Raw genomic sequence first — 26,517 nt, 5'->3', positions numbered from 1 at the left:
GAGAGAGAGAGACAGAGAGAAAAACAGAGAGAAAAACAGAGAGGAGAGACAGACAGACAGAAACAGAGAAGAGAGAGAAGAGAGAGAAGAGAGAGAAGAGAGAGAGAGAGAGAGAGAGAGAGAGAGAGAGAGAGAGAGAGAGAGAGAGAGAGAGAGAGAGAGAGAGACGGAGAGAGAGAGAGAGACACAGAGAGAGAGAGAGACACAGAGAGAGAGAGAGAGAGAGAGAGACAGAGAGAAAAACAGAGAGAAAAACAGAGAGGAGAGACAGACAGACAGAAACAGAGAAGAGAGAGAAGAGAGAGAAGAGAGAGAGAGAGAGAGAGAGAGAGAGAGAGAGAGAGAGAGAGAGAGAGAGAGAGAGAGAGAAATGTGCATACGTTTAGCAATGTTTTCATGTAAACATTTACCCACGTTTGATATAGGTGAAGCAGGGGATTACTCCCAAAATCAAACACAAAGATTGAATGATTGAATCACTGGCGAAGATCAACAGTTAAGACTTTAAAGAACTTCTTTAAAAGAAAAAAATAAAGAAAGACCCTCAGAAAGTACAAAATAAAAATCAGATAGTAAGAAAAAAGTTTAGACTTTAGATCTAGAGTTTTCTAAAGTGGGCCACAAAGTAAACAAAGTTAATGTAAACGCAATTTTAACGCGAATATAAAGAATAAATTACCAAGAACAAGAGAAAAAGGGACACCTGAGTGTCTTAAGTGAATACTGCCACCAAAACCTGAGATGGAGGCAACACAGGCGAACACTTCAGTTAAAACACTGCCAAAAGATATTCTCAATATCAACAGCGATATCATGACTTGCAAATTTTTTGTAAAGCCCCAAATCCATAGAACAACTGAAAACCATAGAGCATGTTTTACAGGCTGCTGAAGTGTAAAAATCACTGAAGATATTCTGCAGACAGTGCACCCTTCTCACATTATAATCTGTATATAGAACATACATCAAAAAGCTTACAAGCTTACAAACGTATACAAATGTGCAAGATATAATTCTTTGTGCTGAAATACATACGTTAGAATCTCTAATGTTCATACAGACATAGTTATTTGGACTTGATGTACGATAGAAAAACGTCATTTTCTGTAAACTTCGTAGATATAAGCTCATGATACAGAGCCTTAAGCAGTAATATCATTCAGGGTTTTCCCTCGACAGGAGAAAATTCAGGCTTCTTCAGACACTGAATGCTTAAACTCAGATCAGCGTTCCACTGCAACGTTCACAGCAGAACGCCGACCGCTCGAGCCGCCCGCTGCACCCGTTTAACTCTCACGCCCCATCAGCTGGGATCCTGACTCCATGTGTGTCTCTCCACTGTGGCTGCAGCCGGACAGGTCCTCGCCTAGTCGACCCCGTCGAAGCCCTGCGCGTTCTCAATCGCAATATTCAGCTTTTCTCGAAGCTCCTCAAACGACTCGTACGGAGGCAGATCCAGACGGTTAAAGCTGAGAGAGAAAGAAAGACGATAATTACTACTTCTAAATAAAAATAAATACATCAGTCCTACTAGTAGTAATAATAATAATAATAACAACAATAATAATAACAATAATAGTAGTAGTAGTAGTAGTAGTGGAGGTAATACTCCTACTACTAACAATAATAACAACAACAACAACAACAACAACAACAACATCAACCTTATTATAAATAAAACAATTATTATAAATGGCATATTTTGCAGATCTTTTGCATAATATTTCATATTATGAATCATTCTTACTTTTTATAGTCTACCATTCACAAATGTAATATTACATTATATATTAATAAACATTAATGATAATAATAGTAATTCTAAAATAGCACAAGCACAAAATTATTACAAAATAAAATATGTATTTTGTAGGCTTATTATTGGTATTAGTATTTGTAGTATTGTTGTTGTTAGTATTATTATTGTTATAACAATCTGCAAAATAGGTGTTTTATGCTGTAATATTTTGTGGTTGTGTTATTGTGGGATTATTTATTATTATTATTATTATTATTATTATTATTATTAATGTGTAATAACAACAACATTTATATTTAAGAAAATTCAATAAATATTTAAGAAAATTCAATTCTAACAAAAATAAACTCACACACACACTGACTTGTACTATACAGACAGACTATACTGAGTGATGCTCACCATGTGTGCGCTCGGGGCAGTTTGTCCCGGGTGCCCCACTGCTCTATAGTGAATAACTGTGGCCCATTCGAACCTAAACATCAAACAAACAAAACATTTAACATGAAACATTTATACCAATTAATAATCAATCTGTCACGCCTCCCCAGAGCTCGATAATGATCTTCAGAGGTTTTTAATGAGCTTTTGGTCTGTGGTGTCTCTATGCACTGTTTCTACATATGACAGCAATCAAGAGACTTCTTTAAGTCTTTCCTCATTAATGTATATAAAACATTTAACTGTTTCTGACCTATGTGGGTCAGCATAGCTCTTTTAGTTGTTCCTAAATCATATATTCAAAAGACCATGCAGACTCAACACTCATGTAAGGAGGTTTAGTCTATATCAGCAGCTGCCAGTGGCACACTGTAGGTAACAGTCCATGACAATTACTTTTAGCTGATTTAAAATGACAATGAAGACAGAGGGGAGGGACTGACCATAGAGCTCAGCGAAGCCGTTCATTGGCACGCGGGAAGTGCCCGTCACAAACTGGAGCAAGCGAATCCGCTTCTCGGCATCCATGAGTAGAACAGTCTAAAAGAGAGAAATAAAAATCCATTATGGAGCTGATAAAGAAAACCACTTATACACACTCACCAGGTTAGAGCAATGCTTCTTCCAAAAATGTTATTTTTATCCTCTCCTTACTCCAAATATAGTCAATATTTGGTGAATATAGTCATATTTGGTGAAGCTTCTCCGGTTTTGCACCTGAGCTAAAACAAGTTCAGACACCAAACATGTATTGGCTCATCAACTATATTTTGTATGAGAAGGAAGTTTGTGTGAATTTCATTCTTTTCGGCCAAAACATCGTTTTATCCTCCCTGAAACTTTCTAGTGCTGACAAGCCAGAGGCATATCAGCCAGTGAATGACCAGGGTGTGATTCAATAGCGCAGATAGAGCCATTCTCACCTTCCAGAACCACTGGATGACAGGTTGGTTGGCCCCATAGCCATTTTTATACTTGGTGTTCTCTCTCCAGTCATTAACGTCCACATCTCCCAAACCACACATCAGCAACTGAGAGAGAGAGAGAGGGAGGGATTATTGCATTGTCTTGCAAAGCAAATAAGACCTGTTATTATCCATCCAAAGCATCAGTACTAACCTCCAGCTCATTCTCATCAAATATCTTGATCAGATCCTGCGGGATCAGTTCATAAAAGCCCTGTGAGGGATGAAGGAGACAGAATGAAATGCACAGCTCTGACCCAGAGCTTTGTGTTCAACAGCTAGGGTGCTTTTATGCACAGCTAGGACGGTCTTACAATATATATGAGGCCCTTGGGGTCTCATACCGCCTTTCACTAAACTTCATCAGGCAACAAGCAGCACTTTTCCTTGAGATGAAAAAAATGCTCATTCAGAATGTTACAGATTTAGAGTGGATTTTAAAACTAGATATAAAAGACGGTAACCTGAGTGAAGGTTTTAAGCACTGCAGAGCAGCTTTGGGGCTCTACTGAGTTAAAAAAATAATAATAATAATATAAAATGGTATTGTGTCAGAAAGTGTAATCATATTCAGTGAATCATGCGAGTTTACCTCCTTGAAGGCAGTCATTTGCCTCTGAATCCGGTTTACGAATCTCCACTGCATCACAAGGCTGGAAATCAGAACCCAGTGTATTACCCATCTCTCAGATCCAGAGTCATTACTCGTGTATAAAATTACATTCTCTGCTAAAGTATCTCTGGCCTTGACCAAATTTCATCATCATGGTCAGATGTTACAGTGATGAACCACTGATAAATCATTTATTAACGTCCTTAATAATCAATTCATTAAAGTAACCATGCTTGAAAACTCTGCAGTCAAAATGTGCAGATTCTGATGGTGTGTCAGGGACTGGTAGAGCTTACTGGATGTATTCCTTCTTGTTGCTGTCATTGACGATGATGTCAGCGCCCCCTGGCTTCAGCTCATGCTGGTGCGTCTATGAAAAAAACAAACAAGCTGTTATGAACATGGTCAGTTGAATGCAATAAAAACCCAATAACAGCAAGATTCCCTCCCATTCCCCCTCCAATTTTTGGGGGACAGCACCACTGGCCAGTGTAATAATGTCAATTCCACATAATTTACAAGACAGTCCACTCTGTTTTCAGCTTTTGATTGTGGAGTTAACGGCTGTAAGGTTTTTGCTAAACAATAACAGCTATCCGGCCAGTTTTAGACCTGCAAAATTCAAATGCTGAGATGTTTGTATGAATGAATGAATGAATGTTGTATAAATTGAAGTGGCTCACTGTAGAGACATACGCTGACTCATATTTCTTTATAGTGGTGGTGATAGGAACCAGGGGTCACAATGTCTTCAACACAAATATTTTTTACTTTATTTTAGTTTTATTTACTATCTAGGGTATTTATAACCATTTCGTGAAACACGTATCTGAGAAGAAGCATTTAAAAGCCTTACCCTCTTCAGACATCTGGTTTCACTCACCACCACTGTAAACAGTTCTGACTTGCCAAGTTTCTCTAGAACAGACCACTTCACATCAAACCACTCTGAATTTCTTGTTTACATTTTAACCATTTAATAACAAATTGGCGTGTCCCTAATCAAACCTTGATCTCAACCCATCATTGGGAAAAAAAATTGCTCAGATCAGCAATACCTGTCCAAAGAGCTCTTCGTCGATGGTGAACCGGAGGTCCAGATCAGCAGGGTCATTCTCCAGGATCCATTTCAGAGAGTTAAAGTATTCACTGTCCTGCAATATCACACATACACAAACATTTCAGTGCAACAAGGTTTAACACTACAACTGTAAATTTTATTTTATTCCCTAAATTCCAGCAAATGTCTCACTATGAGAAAGTAAGACGATGATGATACAAAGTTAAGCTGACGTTGACTGAACATGCAGCCCTGTTGCTCACCACAGACTCCATATCTTGTAAAGTGATTGGCTTCTGCAGCATCATCTTGTAGAATGGACGAATGAAGAATGCTGTAAAGGACAAATCATAAATACATAAATAAATAATTTACACTGGGAAAATAAACTGTTAATTACACTACAGGACAACAAAAAACTTTACCATCAGCTAAGACCATGAAGGTTTTCCCCCACAGAACCTGTTACAGCACTACAACCTGTTACAGAATATTTTTGGGGGAAAAAACTAATTTGGTTAAGTTACATTGGCCCCAAAATTGCCTAGACACCAGTACCAACCATTGGTAAACTTTAATGAGAACAAGTAGAGAAAGCCTGGAGTAGAACTCCAACTGGACTGCTCTAAGGCTACTACCATAGAGCTGGAAACCTCAAAGTCTGGGCTGTCTTTCTTACAGTGCTGTCGCTGAGCTCGTGTTCATTGATAGGATCATGAACTCAGAAGTATTCAAAGACATTCTGGATGCAAACTGGCAAAAGTCTATTAAAAAAATACCAGCCACCTTCGGAAAGAGTGTTGAAATAGTCTGATTTAAATAAATGCCACTTGGTTTCCTAATGCAGTGAACTTTTTACATTTATATGTATGGCCGAAAAGTCCAAATATGTTTTGGGGCAAGTGAAAATATGTTGGTAGTTGACTGATTTAAACTGCTTGTTTCCTTATTTTGGAAATATGTTGTGTACATCAAATGCCAATATTTTTCAAGTAGCAAGCCTCCACCTACCGTCCAGTAGCTTCCCATGGTAGACAGCCATCCCTGCGACACGCCCGATGAATTTGAAGTAAGAGAGATGATCCTCGTTGCAGAGGCCTGAGTTGGGGTTGATCTGTAGTGTGTAGTTATCCCTGTAAAACCACCAGAATACACTTCAAATCTGTTCATTAATTCAGAACAAGGTTATTATAACTAACTAAAACTATTACTAAATGAAAACAAGCAGTGAAAAAAAAAGAATTTTTAAAAAGATGAAAGCTAAATCAAAATATCATCCAGTGAAAATTGACAACAACAAAATAGAATTATTGAGAATTTTTTCTGTGTGTAAATAAGAGTTCAGAAGCAGATCGCTTCTGTGTTTTACTGTCTTTGATAAAAGCTGAACTGAGCTGGCCTCAGTCTACTGCTGTGATAATTTTATTCTACCCTTATCAAAAACCACTAACCTAGTGTTCATCATAACACTAAAAACTACAACTAAAACCGAAACTAAACTAAAAAAAAAAAAATTGTATACTTTTCTGAGAATAAAAACAAAATAGAACTATCCCTGTACCCGTAAGACAAATTAAAACTAACATGAAATAAAAATCAAAAGGAAAAATAAATAAAAATAAAAAACTAATGAAAATGTTACAACTATTCTAACCCTGATTCAGACCACAACCATTCAGAAGTGTGGCAAAAAGACATTCACTCTGAAGTACATCAAATAAGTCATAAGGTAATTAAAAAATTCTTAGTGATCAATAGAAATTTTACATTAAACTTAATGAGGAGTTAGAGCATGTTTTAGTAACTGTTTGAAGCAAACCAAAGTGGTTTTTGTAGAGAAACTTGCTATATCAGACTGGTGGTGGTGATGGGAACCAGGGGTCACAATATCTACAACTATTTATGTACCATCCAAAAGCACCAGTGAGCCTACACGTCTTCTGAGGTTAAAAGTGTAACATTGATGAGGACAAAACAGTGATTCTAATTGGGGGGGTTCACTGGGGACTATTTTGCCCTATCTTCCTGAAAGGAATAAAAAAGTTTAGCCATGTCCTTCTGTTAACGATAGGTGCCCCTTTATATTTTGTATGAAGGCTTTCTCTAAGTAGTTAAAGTGGCACTGGATGTTTTGCAGATTATACCTAATACAGTCCCTGGCTAGTTTTTTACGCATCTGAAATTAAAACCTACTTACGTGGCAGAGTACTCAAACAGCCCATAATATGGGTTGAACATCTCTTTGGAGATGAGGAAGAACCACTCTCGGGCCACGCCTCCATAGTCCAGCCCCTTCTCTCCCGCAAACTCAATCCAGAGTCGGGCCTTCAGCAGGTCAGTCCGCTTTGTGGACAGAATGCAGCGGTACGAATCCTCCAGCAAAGCGTTCCGCCTCACCGACATCTCAAAACGATTGGGGATGTCCGCCTGGAAGAGGGGAGAAGGGAAAAAAACAACGAAAGAAGAAAAAAAAAACATGAGGTTGAGAAGCATTTAAACCCATAATCCATTTTGGCTAACTCTGATTCATATATTACTAATTTCATCATACAAAACAACAAATGTTACTGAAATGAATGAAAAAAGGACCTTACTGGTTTCTTGAGCTTCTTGCGGAAATATTCGTACTTCTGCTTGTAGTCTCTGGAGTAAGGCACAGCCTGGAATAAAACATTAAAGCCACAAGTTAAAGTCTGATCTAATGGTTGCGTTATGTCTTTTAGGCGAAGACTAAACTTCACCTGGTGCTTAAAGACTAAATCATTCAGTGTTTCCTCTGAATCAGGCCTTTGTGTTTGATAGAGTAGGCAGAACGTTCTCCTGGAGAGCAGGATCTGGAAGGCTAAGGTAAAGTATCACTGTAATACCCCTGTAATACATGTCTGTGTTTGGGACCTAGTCTATCGCCTCTGTCACACTTTTTTGCAAGCTGGAATCAAAAGCCGAGTAAAGTTGACCCATCAGTTTACCTGCAGAAGACCAAGTACAATACTCAGGAAATTACTGAAAGAAGTTTTTACAAGAAGAAAAAGTCATAGGAGTGCATTTTTTATACATGATTTCTAAATGAAGGAGCTACTGGCTGTTTATGCTATAAACATCAACTTGTGTTTACCAGGATTTTCATGTTATAAGCATGTGCATCCCAATAAAATACCATTTATACGTGAATGACGTGCAGCCTGAACATTACTTGTAGAAGTATCCCGGTAATGTGCTGGGTTTTGTGTGGGAAAGAGGATTATGTTTGGAGAAAACTACAATCCCAGCACTTACTGGTCCAGTAATGGCGGAGTTCTGGAGTCTGGGGTCTTCCCATTGTGTGGTCTTGGTGTCTGTGGAAAAGTAGAACCATTTCATTATATCCTTTCTATAATAACATCTCAACAAGTGAGTCAAGTGTAGTCTATCTTAGGCTGTTTATATGTCTTAGAGAGGATGAGTGCTTACTGTGGTCGATGTAGAAGATTCTGCCATCACTGTGAATTCTCTCCTCCCAGCCAGGCTACAGGAGACGATACACAAGCACAATTGAAAATCATTTGTTAACTGTCTAAAACATACAGTGTCTCACTCTTTCTGCTTGTTCTAGGTTAATTATGACCTACCGGAAGTGGGCCAAGGTCATTGGGGTCTAGTGAGGGTCGTCTCCTCATATGAGCTGGGATCTTCAGCCGGGGGTCTTCCTGTATGCACACAGACAATGAGGAGGCACAGTAAGCGTCATTGTCTTTCACTGAGCCGTGTTTGAGCAGGCTACTATACAAGCTGGGCTCCAACCAGTAAAGTAGTGGTAAGTAAATATACGCTCATTTCACACAACCTAACATAGGAATCAAAACAGAGCTTTGACAAAACATGAAACATTTGTTCTGTAACTGGACAGATAATCACAAACACAAATACATCTTGCTATTTGTAAGTGGCTATATGGTAAATCAGTCTCATCAGACATGGGTATGTCATGTATACCTGCATATGCACACCACTATGCCACTATGGCAACTTTATATTGTCTCCGATGCCATTGCCCTTACCCATGTGGTGGTCTTGGTGTTGTGGTCTATGAAGAATGGGCGTCCATTGGGCGCACTCCGCACCTCCCACCCCACAGGCATGCACCCGGCATACTCAAAGGTGTGTGTGTGAGCATGTGGACCGGGTGAGTGCTGGGGGCCTGGCGAATGGTGTGGGCCGGGTGAATGATGTGGGCCAGGCGAATGGTGGGCTCCAGGAGAGTATAGTGGGGCGGGTGAGTGCAGAGGTGAGGCGTCAGACGAGAGTAGAGGCGGGACGTAGATCGTCGGGCTCTGACAGCGATATCCTGTAGCACCTCCTGCCCCCGTCGCACCTGCCTCAGACGGCTGAATCAACTGCAGGAGAGAATTCAGACAGTTCTCACTGTTACCATAGCAACAAGAACAACCTACACACTGTCTGAGTACCGTATAGGGGATGGCTCACTTTCATGAGTCAACTAGTACTCAAAAAAAGAATTTAAGTAGTTGTCATTTATCAATAAAATAACGTCCAGTAGCAAGCAATGTTAGCTGGCATTTAGACGTCCCAATGAATTTTATTAATTGTTTTAACAAAGCTGAATTTTAACCCGTTATCTTCAGCTTAAAACCAGCATTTAATCAGTGGTAGTTCTTCCAACGTTCCTCCTACCTTTAAGGAATATCATTAGAAGGGGTTTTACTTATTATTTAAACTAAAGCCTTTCTTTAAGTAGTGTTTAAGTAGTGAGTAGGCCTGTTTACAACAGATGCTGTGATAGCAACATGCCTCATTTTGGCCAGTGTTCCACCTTTACTGAGATTATATCAGAGGCATTCAACTGATTCAATAAATGAGGCGGCTTGGAGTTGCTGATCTAGAAAGGTAGTGTAGTTGATATTTTAACTAGCTGATTACACTAAAAGCTTAATCTAACATTAAACCTGTGAGACTCTTCACCTCAGTTTTTAGTCAATGTCTGTGTGGCTGTGATTTGCTTGAAAACATACCTGGACGAGAGGCCTGGTCCAAGTGGTGGTTCTGCTGTTGTGGTTGATGAAATAAACTCTGCCTTTACTGTCCTGCTTCTCTTCCCAGCCAGGGGGCAGACCCGGGGTAGTGGGCAGCATCTTGTGTGTGTGTGTGTGTGTGTGAGAGAGAGAGAGTGTGTGTGAGTGAGAGAGTGTATGAGAGAGAGAGAGAGAGAGAGAGAGAGAGAGAGAACAGAAGAATCCATGCAGGATTAAAAATAGGACTCTGGCTTCAGGGTGAGATATGATTCATGTGTAGTTTAAAAATAATTTAATATATAATAGTTTAAAATAATTGGAAAAATCCACATTTACAAGCAGTTCTTTTTTCACACCTAATAAATAAAATACAATAATACAAATGCAAAAAAATATAGAAGTACAAATATATTCTTTGGCATAAATACATGGTTAACATAAATTCATTCAGGTGTAAAATGTTCTGTTTCAGAGAAACTTAGCGAGTCCAATCGTTCACAGTAGGAGCCAGAAGTACGTTATCATAATCAACATTGCATAAAAAAACTTTTAGTAACAAAAGTTTGAATGTTGCTAGCTGGACTCACCACAGGATGTACTGGGTGCTCCTCTACGGTCAGCATCTGGGCACTCCCTCTCCGACTGCCATGACCCTGCGGCTATAACACAAACACGCATGGATTCACAAATTTGCTTTCTTAGTGTAAATCACTGTCCATTTTTAAATGCAAGTAAATGGGATGAAGAAACTGCCCTCCGGTGTATATGCCTTAAAACCCCTTTTATTCAATTTAGCTTAATTTTATTCACTATTTTAAGAATTCTATAAACAAAAATAAACACTGTGATATGGTATACAGTACTGTGATATACTCAATCTACTTATATGATTTTTTTTTTCCTCTCCACTTGTGAAATAAGGAATTCTAGATTACAATTTTATTATAACTAAATCACTCCTACTGAAATTTCTCTGTTGTTTTAGAATCTTCTACAGCTCTGTATACCATTTCTTCATTATTTACAGCTTTCTAGTGTCCAGCTAATTTTTTCAAACTCTGAAGGGACACAGAACAGTATTTTAGAATCATTTTATACATTCTTTTGCAACCAAACGTGTTTTATTTTTATTGAAAGCAACTTTTTAATGCCTTTTCAATGCATTGTTTACATATGCACTATGCATATGTGCAAATAAGTAATATGTGATATGTGACCTGCAATAATAATAGTTTTTTGTATGTGTGTGCGTGTGTGTGTGTGTGTGCGCGCGTGTTCACCGTGAGTGAAGTGCGCCTCTCGTTGCCGGTCTGCAGTCTGCAGAACTCCTCACAGAAAGACGTGTAGTCCAGTGGGGAGTGGGGAGGTGGAGGGGAGACCTGGCTCTGACTACTGTACAGAGTTCCATCATCCTCAGTGATAATCTCCCAGCTCTACACACATATAGACACACATACACACCACTGTGAATGCAGAACAGAAACATGGAACAGCTGTGCCAACTGTACAGATGTTAAAACTCCCAGGTGTATGTTCTCATGCAGATGGGTTTTTTTTTTTTTTGAGTGCATCTGTGTGCATTTAAAAGTACATATGCATAGACACATACCTCAGGCGACTCTCTGCGGTCACTGCTCTCCTCATGTTCAGAGATTTGTCTTCGTGTGATGAATGGGTGCTGGGTGTGAGTGCTCTGCCTCTGCTCTGCCTCTCTCTGTGCGTCCCTACAGCACAAATTTAGCAGAATAAGTAAATAAATAAACACACACCTATTTCCCCTCAGGTACTGACATTTTTTTTCCAAATTTTGTTTTACTAATTTATACCAGATTTTCAAAAAAATACGTCTTTTACTTAAAAATGTGTCAATGTCAAGACATATTCCACCTGCAGGGGGCAGCCTTACATCGTAAGCACACTGTGAGACATCTATATTTGCACAGCGTTTCAGAATAAGATTTAAGACCTGGAGAAATCTGCACATTGGCCCATTCGTCATGACATTCTGACATAACAGAAAAGGCAACTGCCATTTTACAGTCATGACAAAAAAAAAGAAAAAAAAAAAAGACACCAACGATATATCAGGGATTATATATTTGGGACAAGCACAATAATAAACCCATCGGCAATTGTACCATTTTCTGCTTTTTGGCTGATTTTCAACTGTAACCTGACTTTATAAAAGTATAACACAAGTACAAGTTTACATGTTTACATGTTGAAAGATTTTAAATCTGGTGTCTGATTTGGACTGAGAGCATGCTATAGATCTGGTCCATACTTAAAGAACACTGACTGACTGCATATTTCCTTCAAAAAAGAGCATAATTAGTCTTCTTTAACTGGATTTAGTGAAACGCTCAACAGAAATCAATGTACCCAGAGTCTATGATGGCCAATCTACAAGTGGCAGTGCTAGGCATTGTGTCAAAATACTGTGATGTGGATCGTGAAAATATCCAAATACTGTGATGTTGTATTTTTGCCATTAATCGTCCTGAGGAGTTCACAGCGTATTTGAGTAGTTTAAGTAAAATTATGTATGATATTTTTAGATGCTCGACTTCTGTGAAGTGTTTCTATTACAAACAGGCCACTTTGAAGCTTAATTGTTTTTAAACAAGAAATATCAGATGAGTATTGGTCAATATTCAGGGCTTGAATATCTGTATCAGAAAATAATCAGTGGTATTGTGCCATCTCTATAGACAAACCATTACAAGCATATTACCCACCAGTACGTGATGGTCCAGTCTATGCATACTGGAGCTTAGCTGAATAACTGCAGTTATACAACTCACAAAAAGAATATGAAACTTGGTGTAATCTTTTTAATCTCATTAATTTGCTATGATTATGTCTGATCTACTTCCTAATAATTGTTTCATGTTATTGGTGATAACACACTTCCTCTCATGTTCTGTTCCTCAAATATTAACTGCTCGTTGGTCTTACTGCATAGTGGGTCTGTGCCACTGTGTGGTCCGGTTCTCGTGGTTGACGTAGTAGGTGCGTCCGAGGTTGTCCTGCCTTTCCTCCCAGCCAGGGGGCAGGGCAGGCAGCTGGTGAGGGTGGCGCGGGCCACACATTTCCTGACTCTCCAGGAATTCCCAACTGGGCTGCAAAAAAACAAAACAACCATCATAGAAATGGCATCATAAAAACAGTTTGGCAAAAAATAAACTTGTGCCCCCAAATGTATTCAATTACACCAGACATGTTCAGTGTCTGAAGTTTGCTTCTTTAGTCTGCACTGCAGCTACGCGGCTAATGTAGCTCACAAGTAATGAAATATGGTTCTAACTGCGTGCTTAAATCATCACACTCACCACAATGAGTTGTAATATCCAACAGATTTGCTTATTTGGTTTCTGGCACTGTATAACATACTGTTGCTTTGTAGCTCCAATGCAAACTTCAGACTCCAAACAGGACTAGAACTTCATGAGTAGCTATTTAAATAGATAATTAAATGACAATGCTACAATGGCACTGAAATCTCATGTAAGCAACAGAGAAGTCATCCAGTGCACACCCCTGAAGGAGTTAAGCAGCGGGGTCTAGCTTCGCTAAGCCAGGCAGTGGATTCTCCCCCAGAGGCCACAGTCCCAAATATAGTTTTGGACTTGGGGACATGGTGTGCTCAAGGTGGGAGATTCGATTAAACCATGTACAGGAACAGTGACTCACTGGGACTCAGTCGGCGAGCTCCAAAAGCCTTTTCAGCTTTTTAACTGTAAACGGTCCTTCTTGAACGCTTAAACTGCTTAAACTGCCTTGCTTGCTCTATTTATTTATCACATATGACGAAGTAGAACCAACTGAATAGGACTGAGATGTTCACTAATTTCCAGAACTGAAACACTCGAAACGGGACTGGAAGCTATAGTCGAATTTCTTGATTAAGTATAGTTACAATGGACTAATGATAAAGATGTACCGATGCACCTTTTCTTGCCCCTGATCCTGATCAGAGTTCTTCAATGCAAAGGACCCAATGTACAAAGCTTTTTGCGCCAGTTTCCGGGGCATTCTGCCTGCATGTTATGTTAACTAGTGCATGCGGACTATGTACATAAAAAAAAACAGAAATTCACTTCATGCATGTGCGTTTGAGGGTTGATGTGGAAGTAATGGTTGGAAAGAACTTCATTTATTAACACCTCTATCTCTTTGTCACTGAACATTGACGTTCTGCTTTGTCTCAAGCTTGACTGCTCATTATGTGCATTTTAAAGCCTGCTCCTCACAAGTGAGCAGTTAATAGGCGTTCCTATGTCAACGCAGTCAAAACACTGGCGCTGCAGACATTACAAACGGCAGTTGGCCTGGTTAAACCGTTTTTAAAAATGCAGACATTTAAACTTCTAAAAATGTGCCTGCATGTTTTGTTCATTTACGTGGCTTCTTCTACTACCGTGCCGTAAATGCGCAGTGGGATAATCAAGTCTTAAAAGTGCCCATTACCCCTGCCCCCAACTTACAAGGTTTGTGTAGGTTTATCTACCAAAAAACAGCCATAATTCATGTTTACATGACCATTTTCCAATCTCTATTATTAAACAGGCTTACTGTACTGCCCTTTAATACTGTGACATAAAGACTGATGCATGTAAATTAACTCTCTGCTGTTTCTTTTTACAAATTAATTCAAAACGGGCTGTTTAGTTTCCAGATGTGGACTGAATGTTTTGAATCTTCTACAATTTTAACAGACCACATTAAATTCTCATGTATGCTGGAGCATTATGGGTTTGATGCTGTTGTTTTTAGGCTATTTTAGTTCTAGTTTTAGTGCTGGGTGTGAAATATCGTTGAAATATCAAGGTCCTGGTCAGGTAAAACTGCTGCATCAAAGCACAGAGCTCATTCAATGACACTGCGGCAAATGACAGCGTGATGGTGGTGTGAGGGTATTAATCTGTAAATGATGTAATATGAAACAGTTCTTAGGTGCTCTGGAGACAGTAGCTCTGACCATGTGAAACCTGAGCAGATCTGGTTCCGTGCGCAAGTTAGACATCTAGGAAATGGTCAGATACGATCAGATATCTGACCTGGGAGGAAAAATAAAAGAAGCATTATGTAATGCAAGAAAGTATCTTACATCTAGTTCCTCGGGCTGCTCAGCCTGCTCCTCCTCTGAGCCGTTCTTGGGCAGGTAGGTCATTTTCAGCCGCAGGTGACCTTTAACCCTCGACTTGTGGCTGAACATAAAGAAATGTATCAAAATATTAAGTGTGGTAAGAGGTAAATGTGAAGAAAAAATGGTTTATGCTTTAGCAAGGAGATAAAACAAGCCACTACTGTAAGGCCTCTGAAAGGTCACATTGTTAAAGTCATTCTGACTACTAGCCTAGTCACCGAGCTATAGGCTAATAGACACAACCAAATTTGCCTTATTGTAACTCATACCTTGGTTGTTGGATAAATTCATGAAGAAAACAGTGATTCTATCTTTATTCAGCAGAAAACTGATGAGTTTATTAAGCTTTCAGGCAGAAAAAAGCCAAACTGAGATATGGTATCAAGGTAGACAGCTACCTTGCTAATTTTACATTCTACGTATTGTTCGCCTCATCTGATGAATAATTTGAACGATCCATCCTCTCTAGTGCAATAGTGATCGGAACACAGCTACTACGGTTAAAAGATTGTGATTAGATAATGTTAATGCTGGGAAGCAGACTATCTTATTAATTTCCTTCTGCATTCACCAGCTAATGAAGTAAATAGTAATATAAAAATATCAAAGCATCTCACTACCAAATGGTTGTATTTATTATACTGAAGATACACTATACAGTCAAAAGTTTGTGTACACCCAGCTGCCACACCTATATGTGCTTGTTGGACATCCCATTCATAAAACATGGGGATTAATGTAGAGTTGTCCCCCTTTGTGGCTATAACAGCATCCACTCCTCCTTTTGGAGTGCTTTCACTGGGGTTGAGGTCAGGGCTCTGTGCAGGCCACTGGGGATCCTCCACACCCAACTTGTCCATGTATGTCTTTTTGGAGCTCGCTTTGTGCACAGGGGCTCAGTCATGCTAGAACAGCAAAGGGCCTTCTTGAAAATGCTGCTCCAAATTTGGAAGCATATATTAATCCAAAATGTATTTTTATGCTGTAACCTTAACATTACCTTTCACTGGAACTAAGGGACCCAAACCCTGAAAAAACAGCCCCAGCCCATTATCCCTCCTCCACCAAACTTTACTGTTGGCACTGTGCATTTCAGTAGGTAGTGCTCTCCTGACATTCATCAAATCCCACCCAGCTGTCCCTCTGTCCAACACGTCCAACACATTTCCACGTCCAGTGACTGCATTCTTTACACCCTTTTTTTATCTTATGCTTTTGTGCAACTGATTAACCATGGGAACCCCTTCAGAGGCCGTTTGAAGTTCTCTGTAGTGAGAGCTGTTTTGCGTCTAGAAGCTTCTGTTTCACAATAATAGCACTAACAGCTGACCAGGGAAACTCAAGCAAGGCAGAAATTTCACAAACTGACTTTAAAGTCACTGAACTCTTTAGTATGATCCATTTTCCTGCTTGGCTGTGTCCTTGATTTTATACACCTGTTAGCAATGAGTGTGGCTGCAACACTGAACACTGAACCAAATAATAAAGAGGGTGTCCCCAAACCTTTGGCCATGCAGTGTGCATCATCAGAAGGGAGCTTCCTAATCTTCCTAACCTTAATCTCAATAAACCGCATGTTTTATAACAGATGTAGCAACTGATAAAATTTTCAATTTTGGTTTATTTAAATAAAAAAATGAGACAAGCGAAAACATCTTCTTCTTAAACAACCAACCAAAAAAAAAAGTAACAAAAATGTTGTCAACCTTCTCGGATGCAGAAGAAAATCCTTGAACGTGTAGGGCCTCTCACTGCCCGGCGCTTCTGTCTGGAATAACAAAAGAAAAGCGCATTTCATATTTGTGTATATATTTAGACCGAAACAACATCATACAGCAAAACTATAACCTCATCAACACCAGCGCGTGTCCGAGCGTGTGTGTAAATATTTATGACCGTGTTGATAATGGACACCACAAGCATGATGGAAGGTGTCATTTACACAACAGCGTCCAGCGCTGTAGATCAAGCTGGCGTAAATAAGGGCCTTAGCATTCTGCTGGCAGATGGAAATATGGTCAGAAAGATCCTCAAACAAAACACATTTTTCAACATCGTCTGGCTGAGGTTTCACACAGCAGGATGGGATTTTTGGTTTGTTTTCATGAAAATAAATTAAGAACAGAGATACTGAAAAATGCAACCATGAGAAGATTTGGAAATGATACATGAAAATATAAAATCCAGACTACAAACACTTAACTGGACAACAACAAGCACAGATTGAATTCCTGAATCACAGAGCACTTTTAAAGTCATAGTTTTTCCCCCCTCTTATCTTAAAGGTGGTGATCAGCCAAGACATGTTTGGTGTCTGATGTTTGCTTTGCTATGCAGTTGAAGATAATGTAGCTAACAAGTAATAGAAGCTTATACCCCAGTTGTTCAGTAACCTCTAATAAGACTTTCTTAAGGGGTTTCTGATGCTGTATGACACACTGTTATCTATAAAACTTGACATAAATTACAAAGCATGGCTTAAAACAGTAGCAGTAGGAAGGTCGGCAGGTCCAGCTGCGTCTAGGCCCGAAACATACTTCACGCGAGGATGCGAACGCAAATGACAGCTCGGTCAACGCACTGCAAACACTCTGTCCTTCTGTACAAACTCACGGCATGTTCTTACACTGCTGTGGAGGTTAAAACACTCAGTACTGAAGGGGGCAATAGAGGACAAATCAGAGAGGAATCTACTGTTACTCCAACAGCCTCAGCGGCTAAACATGGCCCATAGAGGAGCGTGAGCTGCTTTACCTCTTCTCTTGGATTAGAAATGCAGCAAGTTATTATATTTTTATGCCATCTTTGCAGAGAATTAACTGCTTCGTTATGAAATGTGTTGTGACAAAGCCTCAGCGTTCTTGCGTGAAATATGTTTCGGGCCTTAGTCTAGATGCATTCCTCTTCTTGAAGTAGATGATTATTCACTAAAGTCATTCCAGTCCTGTCACTGCACTTGTCATTGTCTCGTTCTGTGTCTCTCTCTCTCTGTGTCTTTCTGGGTCTCTCTCTCTCTGTGTCTTTCTGTGTCTCTCTCTCTGTGTCTTTCTGTCTCTCTCTCCCTCTGTCTTTCTGTCTCTCTCTCCCTCTGTGTCTTTCTGTCCCTCTCTCTCCCTCTGTGTCTTTCTGTGTCTCTCTCTCTGTGTCTTTCTGTGTCTCTCTCTCTGTGTCTTTCTGTCTCTCTCTCCCTCTGTCTTTCTGTCTCTCTCTCCCTCTGTCTTTCTGTCTCTCTCTCCCTCTGTGTCTTTCTGTCTCTCTCCCTCTGTGTCTTTCTGTCTCTCTCCCTCTGTGTCTTTCTGTCTCTCTCTCCCTCTGTCTTTCTGTCTCTCTCTCCCTCTGTGTCTTTCTGTCTCTCTCTCCCTCTGTGTCTTTCTGTCTCTCTCTCCCTCTGTGTCTTTCTGTGTCTCTCTCTCTGTGTCTTTCTGTGTCTCTCTCTCTGTGTCTTTCTGTCTCTCTCTCCCTCTGTCTTTCTGTCTCTCTCTCCCTCTGTGTCTTTCTGTCTCTCTCCCTCTGTGTCTTTCTGTCTCTCTCCCTCTGTGTCTTTCTGTCTCTCTCTCCCTCTGTCTTTCTGGCTCTCTCCCTCTGTGTCTTTCTGTCTCTCTCTCCCTCTGTCTTTCTGTCTCTCTCTCTGTGTCTTTCTGTCTCTCTCTCCCTCTGTCTTTCTGTCTCTCTCTCCCTCTGTGTCTTTCTGTCTCTCTCCCTCTGTGTCTTTCTGTCTCTCTCCCTCTGTGTCTTTCTGTCTCTCTCCCTCTGTGTCTTTCTGTCTCTCTCTCCCTCTGTGTCTTTCTGTCTCTCTCTCTCTGTGTCTTTCTGTCTCACTCTCTCTCTCTTTCCATTGTGATATTAAATAGCATGTTAAAAATGGATTAGACAGACAATAAACAATTACTGAACTATCGTAAAAATGCAAAAACACACTAGAAAAAAAGAACAGACCTAAATATTATATAATATATAATATTTATATAATATATATATTATATAATATATATAATTTTTACTAAAATCTGCAAAATCTTAGGGTAATTTGTTTATTTGCTGAGTTTATTATATTGGGAAAAATCATAAAATATGAAATGTGCCATAACTTTTGCCACATTTTGTTTTCCACACTATTTTAAGTTCAGCACATAAACAGCAATTGTGCATTAAAATACACAATTAGTGTGTTTCCTGGAGCGGTTCTCTGTTCTGCCTAGAAATGGAAAGGTTTGCGTTTCACAGTGACGTGCACAGGCATTGTGAACTGCTACGCTGATTCGCTGCCGTGTCTGGTGTGAAGCAGCCATAGCAGCCGCCATCCTGAAGCCTGAATTTTGTCTGTACGTTTGTCCATTTTTGATGCAGTCTGAAGCGAGTGTTGGTGTAGGCATGACGTCTGAACACTGCTAATTGCTGCATATCTGTTTCCATTAATTGTAAGCTACATTAACCTCATCGCTCCAATGCTACAACTACAGAAGCAAACTTCAGACACATGGATGATCCACTACGTTTAGTGTAAGAAATTTTCACCAAACTATCGCTTTAACAACAGTATAAAGAAATGAAAGAGCTGCCGCCGTACGAGTAGATCTGTCAGTGTGTGTGTTAAGTACTGTAACTCACTGGTATTTGGTGCAAAGGTACGTCCACTTGCCCCAGGAAGTCATCTCGTGTCTGAAGAGGGGGAAAGAAGATGGAAAGTTTAAAAAAGTAACAAGCACAAAAAGTCTCTCACAAGCTCACATGCACACACTCAGACTCCTCTTTTCCTGGAACGACTGAAGCTGACCTGCTGCCCCTCATGCTGGTGACTGTCTATTTTTCAAACTATTCTATGAACTGCTGTCTCCACAGGCCAGACTGTAACTCTCACACGAGAAACTGTTCCACGTATCATCTGTCCCATCATCTGAAAACACTTTTCTGACTGTTCTATGAAACGCAAAGCTGTCCAGCCACGACGTTTCATCTACATTTTCAGATGCACATTTCAGTAGTGCTGCAAGAAATGCTCAATACATTTTAGAATTCAAATCTGAAAACGATACTGCCCCAGGAGGTTCCTAAGCCGTTGTCAGGCTGTTGCTATGCTATCCTAGATGGTTGCTAAGGTGTTGCTAGGCCATTGCTGTGGTGTCCGAGGTGGTTGTTAAGGTGCTGCTAGGCTGTTGCTATGCTCTCCCAGGTGTTTGCTAATGTGTTAATAGGCCATTGCTATGGTATCCCAGGTGGTTGCTAAGGAGTTGCTAGGCTGTTACTATGGTATCCCAGGTGGTTGCTAATGTGTTAATAGGCCATTGCTATGGTATCCCAGGTGGTTGCTAAGGAGTTGCAGACACCATATGCAAGGTTTCGAGCTAAACATGAAACTGCAAAGTTTTTGTGCTTTTAGCTTTAGAAGGAGTAGCACTGCAATTTTTTACCAGAGTACAATAATAACAAGAAAACGAAGAACAGTTAGTTGGCTTTTTCAAACCAGCTTAACAGTAATAATAATAATAATAATAATAATAAGATAATTATTTGATTAGACCAAAGCTCATTCATCTTTTAAGATATAATACTAAGAGTGAAGGGAAAGGGCCAGTGCTGCATGGAATGGAGGGTGGAAATGCTTTTGAAACAGTAACCTAGTAAGACGTTTGCACGTATGGGCATGTTTGCATTTGCAATGATGGAAATTTTGCACTTTTCCAGACATACAAACATAAAATACAGAAGGTTTCTATGTATAAATATAGAAGGCTTTATTTACGGAATTCAATAACTGGGAAAACGTTTACAAACCGAAATGTATCCCGCTTTAGAGCTGCACACACACCGACCATGAAGGAAGAAAAATACTACAGGCAGGACGAGGCCAAACAGGACAAGGCCAAGCAGGACGTTTTGTTTTTGGAGCAAAATTTTCAAACTTTCCCAGCTGCAGATACACATTCCAGCGGCTGCCTCTGGCATCACGTCTCAGAACTATCTGCGTAAACCTCTCAGCAGCTCCATGGCCAATATTAAACACCAGTTTAGCCATTTGTTTTCAAACATCGTGAAAATGAGCTTGCGCTCTAATAGTGTTGCATGTCGCTCTGGCACAACCTGCAGGTTGCTCCACTTCAAGAAGTCTCTCTTTGTTCCCTCTGTATCTCACATTCTCTAACAGCGCACTGGTCGTACACTAGCAGAGTAAACTGACACAACTCGTTACACAACACGTCTATTATTTCCCCGGAAAAAATAGGCCTTTTTTAGGTTTAACTGGAAAGGCAGGTCCTCTTTGACATGAAGAAATGAACACACAGCCCTCCTCCTGCGCCCACTCCTTTTGCAAGTCCTTTTCTTTTTCTTTTTTCCTTTCCAGGGCAGGCACACATTTGCAGAGAATTAGGGTCAAACCACAGAGCAACAGGAATGCATGCTCTTCAGCTTTCTCTACATTCTCTCAGAAATTTTTCAGCTCCTGGTGTCAAAAAAGCCCACTGAGCGCTATAAGAACTAGCAGAGAGGTTAATATCTAGCTGCGCCTCAGTTCCGTCAGTTCTGCAGGGCATAACCACATGGACACAATACTAGTATTGCAATAATACTGCTACGGTGGCTGGCCCAAATTACTGGAATACTGTTTGTTACATTGGTATTAAATTCTATGTTTAGTATTTGGAAGCTTTTCATTTTCTTTTAAGCTGCAAAAATTGTAGCCTGATCAACACATTTCAACAAAAAGGCCTTTAGAAAAGACAATGATTGTAACAATATGGAAAATAATAAAAATCATATAAATTATAGCTGATTTCATTTGGTATCCACACTACCTCACCTCTAAGAGCAACAATACGGTTTAACTGTTTACCACAGTTATTTTCCACTACAATACCTGAACAAGAGAACTGTTTATGGCACAGGCCCATCCTCCAGATCAATGGTCACCAACCCTCATCTAACACGCTGCCCTCTGGTCACCTTACATTAGGGCATCTGCTCAAGCCAATCAAGGAAGAAATGAATTGGCTGAAATTGTGGTCAGCTGTGTTTTCAGCTTGACACCTCAGGATAATAGATCTCCAGAACTAGGGGTGGTGACCACTGCTGTACGTTATCGGAATCCTTCATGAGGCATTATTCACTACGCTGCCTGCAAAAGTATATTTGATGCTACATAAGTATTAATAAAAAAAGTCAGTTATAATCTGGCATTTAATATGTATACCCTGTTTCAGAGTGCTTTGGTGTGTTCTAGAGAAGCTTGCAGAGTCTGTATTGTCCACAGTGGTGGTGATAGGAACCAGACGTCTGTAGAGTTTAATCTCCCTCACAGAAAGTTACTACACTTTCACCATGATTATCATTACATATACACCCTCCTCTAGGTTCACTGGTGGTTGTGGATAGTAAATAAAATGTTTGGCCTGGACCTTGAGACTTTTCACTTTGGTCCAAATCAAAATAGCAGGTGTGAAAGGTGTTTCAGTCCACGACTTGGAGCAAAGGTCTCGGTCCGGGTCAAACTGAACCATACATCATTTCATCAATGTGAAAACACTTTTTTTTGAATGGCAATATTTCACAAGGTAGTTGTTACTGCTTCCTACACTCACTGAACCTGCACTCCACATCACCAATAATGGTGAACGTATTATTCTACACTTAAGTCATTATTTAATAACAATTAGAATAAGTCAGAAATCAGCGTAGGTCAACTTAACCAACCTAAGGTCAGCAGCACTGACCTCACGTTTTCAGCAGACCTAAAAGCTTTACCAGGCAGTGCGGTAGGCCAATTTCTTTAGAGGAAGATCAACAACAGCAAAAGCAACATCAACAACAGCGGAAAAATGCTCTGCGTAATTAGCCAGAGCCGTTCAGCCTGGCTTACGTGGGTGAAAGTAAGGGGAAAAAGTCAAAGGACGCCAAAGCTTTGAAGCACAAACTCTATGACCTGGACTGGGCACGTTTACTGATCAGTGGGGGACGATTCACTTTTGCCTACTGTGCATTTTCAAATAATGGCTTTCCATGTAATAAAGTAGTGGATATGCCCAAAAAACAGACATTCAAACATCAAGTGCTGTACAATAAGTATCACAACAGGTGGAGTTGTAACAGACAAAAAAAAGAACCAGTAGTGCCACATTGCATAAAAACCCACTGTACTTGTTTCTGTTGGTACTCTTTCAATGTTTCATTTACAGTACCACAGCTAATCCAATTAAACAGGACTAGTTTTGCTCATTTTGTAAGCACACAGTGCCACATAATTGATCACAATAGTGATAAACATTGTCATACTGACCACCTCTACTGTACAGAACTGGAGAGCTGAATGCTTTACTCTGCTCCAAGGTTGGAGTACTGATTGGAATAGCTCCTAAGCTGAAACAGTATTCATGTATTTAAAGACATATTCACAAATACTAAAAAATATTTATCTGTTTTAAGTTTTAAGCAGTGTATAATTGATGGGAATAACATCATGCAAAATGATTAGCCTTTTTTACATTAGATTTTTGCTACTTTACATTTACTGAGGCAACGCATATGCAAAATATATGGAAATATATGCAAAACATTATGTAAATAGACTGGGCTTCAACCAATCCCCTTGTTATGTGGTGCAGTAACTGACTCTGTCATGCCTATGCATACATGGTGAGATGGAACATAAAGCGGGAGGTACCAACGTTGATCAAAAAGTCGTTATTATTTATTTACCCCCCCCAACTCAATCTGCATGCGTTTTAGTGACAGGCTACCAAAGTGGCCAACAGTTCAACAGTTGCTGTAATGAAAATGTGGCATTACACAGTGCGGCTACTGCAGATTTTAAAAATACAAAGTTCTTGTTAAGCCTATGTCACATCTGCGCAGAGCTGTATATGGAAATGACTAAATTAACTAAACAATCAGGTATAAAATGATCTCTCGCGCTACCTGTATATTAATATTAGCCTTTCCTTACTTTTCATTATAACCATATAAAATATTTTCTTTTTTAGGTTAAAATAGTTACAATGCACATTCCTGCTCTCCAGCCTCCCAGCAATCAGTAGGTACTAGTCTACGTGATTGTTTGTGTTTAGCTTATCGGTCAAGCTGGAAGCACTTGCGGCACGCTAATCTGGCCAGTGATGTCAGCCAATATGGAAACCTTTGGCTCCAGGATACAGTTGGAAAATGATCCTTGTCTGAAAATGTCCGTTTCGGGTCAGCACAGTAAATAAGTCAAAGAAGAAAAAAAGTGAAGCAGAGTAATTTCCAAAACTGTTCAGCGTACAGAGAAAATGTGGCTCCTAACAACCACCTGGAAGACCTGGTAGACACCAAAACTGCCCCAATCAGACAAACAGCACTTAAAGCTTTGATCTCTGAGAGAGAGGAGAACATCAAGCTGCTTCAGATCTGAAAACATCCACAGGGGTTTCTGTCCATCCTTCCACTGTGAGAAGACCACTCAGCGCTGTGGGTCTGAAAGGACGTGTAGCTGATCAAGAAGAACCTCACTGAGAAAAGGAGACGGACACATCAAACAAAGAAGCTGAACGACGGACTGACCGCCCCAGAGTCCAGACCTCAGCACCACTGATTGGGTCTGATCACTTCAGAAAATCGTCATCCAGCTTCTAAGACTGAGCTTCAGAGCTGTGGCTGCAGATGAGAATATACTGCCTCATATCTCCAAAATGGTGACTTTACAGGAGAAGGAAAAACATGCTTTACTTTTAATGCAAGTCAAAGGAACGTCTCTGAAATTTTCTGTCAAAAATGTGGAAATAACATCTGTTTTGAGTGTGAATTTACTGCCCTGAGGGTCACTTGTGACATCTGTGTGGGTTTCTGTCCCTGTTTCTGACTGGCTGTCCTGTGTTGCACCTTATTCAGAAACCAGTCCAGGATGAAACACCTCTTAACTGCCTTGGTTATGTGACATCACAAAAACAATGAATACACAACTGCCTGATTCGCAGCTTAGTTTCCATATAGGAATATTTGGACTGAGGATTGAACGTTCCATTTTGAAACTTAAACAATGTTTAAATGTTACATAAAACTTGTATTTTAAAAAAGTAAGCAATATTCAGTTTTCCACGATATGGGCCCTTTATAATGATCCCGATAAGAACTGCTTCCACTGCACAGCTGGCTTTTTCTAACCCGACATCACACACACATCTACAGCATTTTTTTTCAAGAGGGGTAATTATTGTTCTAGAGCGGCAGGCCATGCTTCAAAGCTCTCAAATCAGCCACTATCAGAGAAGTGTTTCCAGCCTGAGTGACTGGCACAATCACCCACAACACAGCGGAAAAACAAACTCGGAAGAAAAATGCAAGCACAGCCATCTGCTACCCATTTACAGGAGAGCGACTCTACCAGGTCCTTTAAAAACAAACAGCCGTGCGCTGGCTGCTCCTGCTGTGGATCGGAACATGCCAGAATGACCTTGTGGCCACAGGGAGGCTGGAACGTGGGCGTTCCGTACACACAGGGAATCTTGGGAGTCCAGATAACATACAGACCCAACTGGGTTTCCCCGTGAAAGATATTTAAATGAGGTGCTAAATGCTTCAGCGAGGGGCAGAGGCTGCTCTGCACAGAGTCCCAGTTCCAACGACCCGGTTGGGAAATGACATAAATGATAAAGAACACATTGGTCCTAAAGACCATCTCAATAGTGAACATACTGATTCTACACTCTTAAAAATAAAGGTGTCTGAAACGCTCTAGAACATTTAGAATGACACCACTGGCCCACTGTGAAATTATTTTAATGGTCTTTAAATGTCCTGCACTACAATCCCCAGCATGCACTGCAACATAGTGTGTGCTTCGACCGCTCTTCACCAGAAATGATCTATGAGACAGCACTGCTGTCGGAAGAAAACACTGCTTCTCCAAAATGGTAAGTAAAGAAAAAATACTCTTTACTTTTAGTGCAAGTCAATGGAACCAGACTTTGCTCCAAGTCATTTTGGGCCGTTTCTTTTCGTTCATTCTTCATGAAATTTACATACAATGGAGATACGAGGTTTTGTCCTGTCAGCAGTGAGATGTGTGTAATATATATATATAAATGAACCTGTTCAGTTGCTTGTTAACATAAAAAGCTAATCAGCCAATCACACGACCACAACTCGCTGCATTTAGGCCTGTAGAGGTGGTCAGGACAACTTGCTGAAGTGCAGACCGAGCATCAGAATGCGGAAGAAAGGGGATTTAAGGGACTTTGAACGTGGCGTGGTTGTTGGTGCCAGACGGGCTGGTCTGAGTATTTCAGAAACTGCTGATCTAATGGGATTTTCACACAACCATCTCTGGGGTTTACAGAGAACGGTCCGAAAAAGAGGAAATATCCAGTGAGCGGTCAGTTGTGTGGACGAAAATGCCTTGTTGATGTGAGAGGTCAGAGGAGAACGGGCAGACTGGTTCCAGATGATAGAAAGGCAACAGGAACAGGAAAACAGCAACAGGAAAGAACCAACCAAAATCTCTGAGGAACGTTTCCAACACCTTGTTGAAAGTCTGTCACAAAGAATTAAGGCAGTT

The 26,517-nt window shown here is 40.2% G+C and overlaps 2 protein-coding genes across 3 annotated transcripts in view; one reads left to right on the top strand and one right to left on the bottom strand.

The window, feature by feature from the left end:
* Positions 1-811: 811 nt before the first annotated feature.
* nedd4a (NEDD4 E3 ubiquitin protein ligase a) overlaps positions 812-26,517 on the bottom strand; it is a 45,621-nt gene continuing 19,915 nt past the window's right edge. For both annotated transcript variants that reach the window (XM_017705037.1, XM_017705036.2), the window contains 24 exons: positions 19,605-19,655; positions 16,703-16,764; positions 14,958-15,057; positions 12,806-12,969; positions 11,457-11,571; positions 11,128-11,280; positions 10,435-10,506; positions 9,848-9,967; positions 8,876-9,211; positions 8,447-8,524; positions 8,289-8,343; positions 8,115-8,173; positions 7,433-7,498; positions 7,036-7,265; positions 5,850-5,971; positions 5,102-5,172; positions 4,837-4,932; positions 4,075-4,148; positions 3,758-3,818; positions 3,320-3,379; positions 3,124-3,231; positions 2,644-2,740; positions 2,162-2,234; positions 812-1,469 (listed from right to left, as the gene is read on the bottom strand). In XM_017705037.1, coding sequence (XP_017560526.1) covers positions 1,367-1,469; positions 2,162-2,234; positions 2,644-2,740; positions 3,124-3,231; positions 3,320-3,379; positions 3,758-3,818; positions 4,075-4,148; positions 4,837-4,932; positions 5,102-5,172; positions 5,850-5,971; positions 7,036-7,265; positions 7,433-7,498; positions 8,115-8,173; positions 8,289-8,343; positions 8,447-8,524; positions 8,876-9,211; positions 9,848-9,967; positions 10,435-10,506; positions 11,128-11,280; positions 11,457-11,571; positions 12,806-12,969; positions 14,958-15,057; positions 16,703-16,764; positions 19,605-19,655 — 2,526 coding nt within the window. In that variant the 3' untranslated portion in view covers positions 812-1,366. The remainder of the gene's footprint in view (positions 1,470-2,161; positions 2,235-2,643; positions 2,741-3,123; positions 3,232-3,319; positions 3,380-3,757; positions 3,819-4,074; positions 4,149-4,836; positions 4,933-5,101; positions 5,173-5,849; positions 5,972-7,035; positions 7,266-7,432; positions 7,499-8,114; positions 8,174-8,288; positions 8,344-8,446; positions 8,525-8,875; positions 9,212-9,847; positions 9,968-10,434; positions 10,507-11,127; positions 11,281-11,456; positions 11,572-12,805; positions 12,970-14,957; positions 15,058-16,702; positions 16,765-19,604; positions 19,656-26,517) is intronic.
* sdr42e1 (short chain dehydrogenase/reductase family 42E, member 1) overlaps positions 8,513-26,517 on the top strand; it is a 51,359-nt gene continuing 33,354 nt past the window's right edge. Inside the window, exon 1 of the mRNA XM_017705039.2 lies at positions 8,513-8,631. The gene's annotated coding sequence lies outside the window, so the exon portion shown is untranslated. The remainder of the gene's footprint in view (positions 8,632-26,517) is intronic.

This window comes from Pygocentrus nattereri, chromosome 7 (assembly GCF_015220715.1).
Source record: "Pygocentrus nattereri isolate fPygNat1 chromosome 7, fPygNat1.pri, whole genome shotgun sequence".
NCBI classification, from domain to species: domain Eukaryota; kingdom Metazoa; phylum Chordata; class Actinopteri; order Characiformes; family Serrasalmidae; genus Pygocentrus; species Pygocentrus nattereri.
The sequence above is the reverse complement of the archived record's forward strand: the minus strand, read 5'-3'. Positions and strand labels throughout refer to the sequence as shown.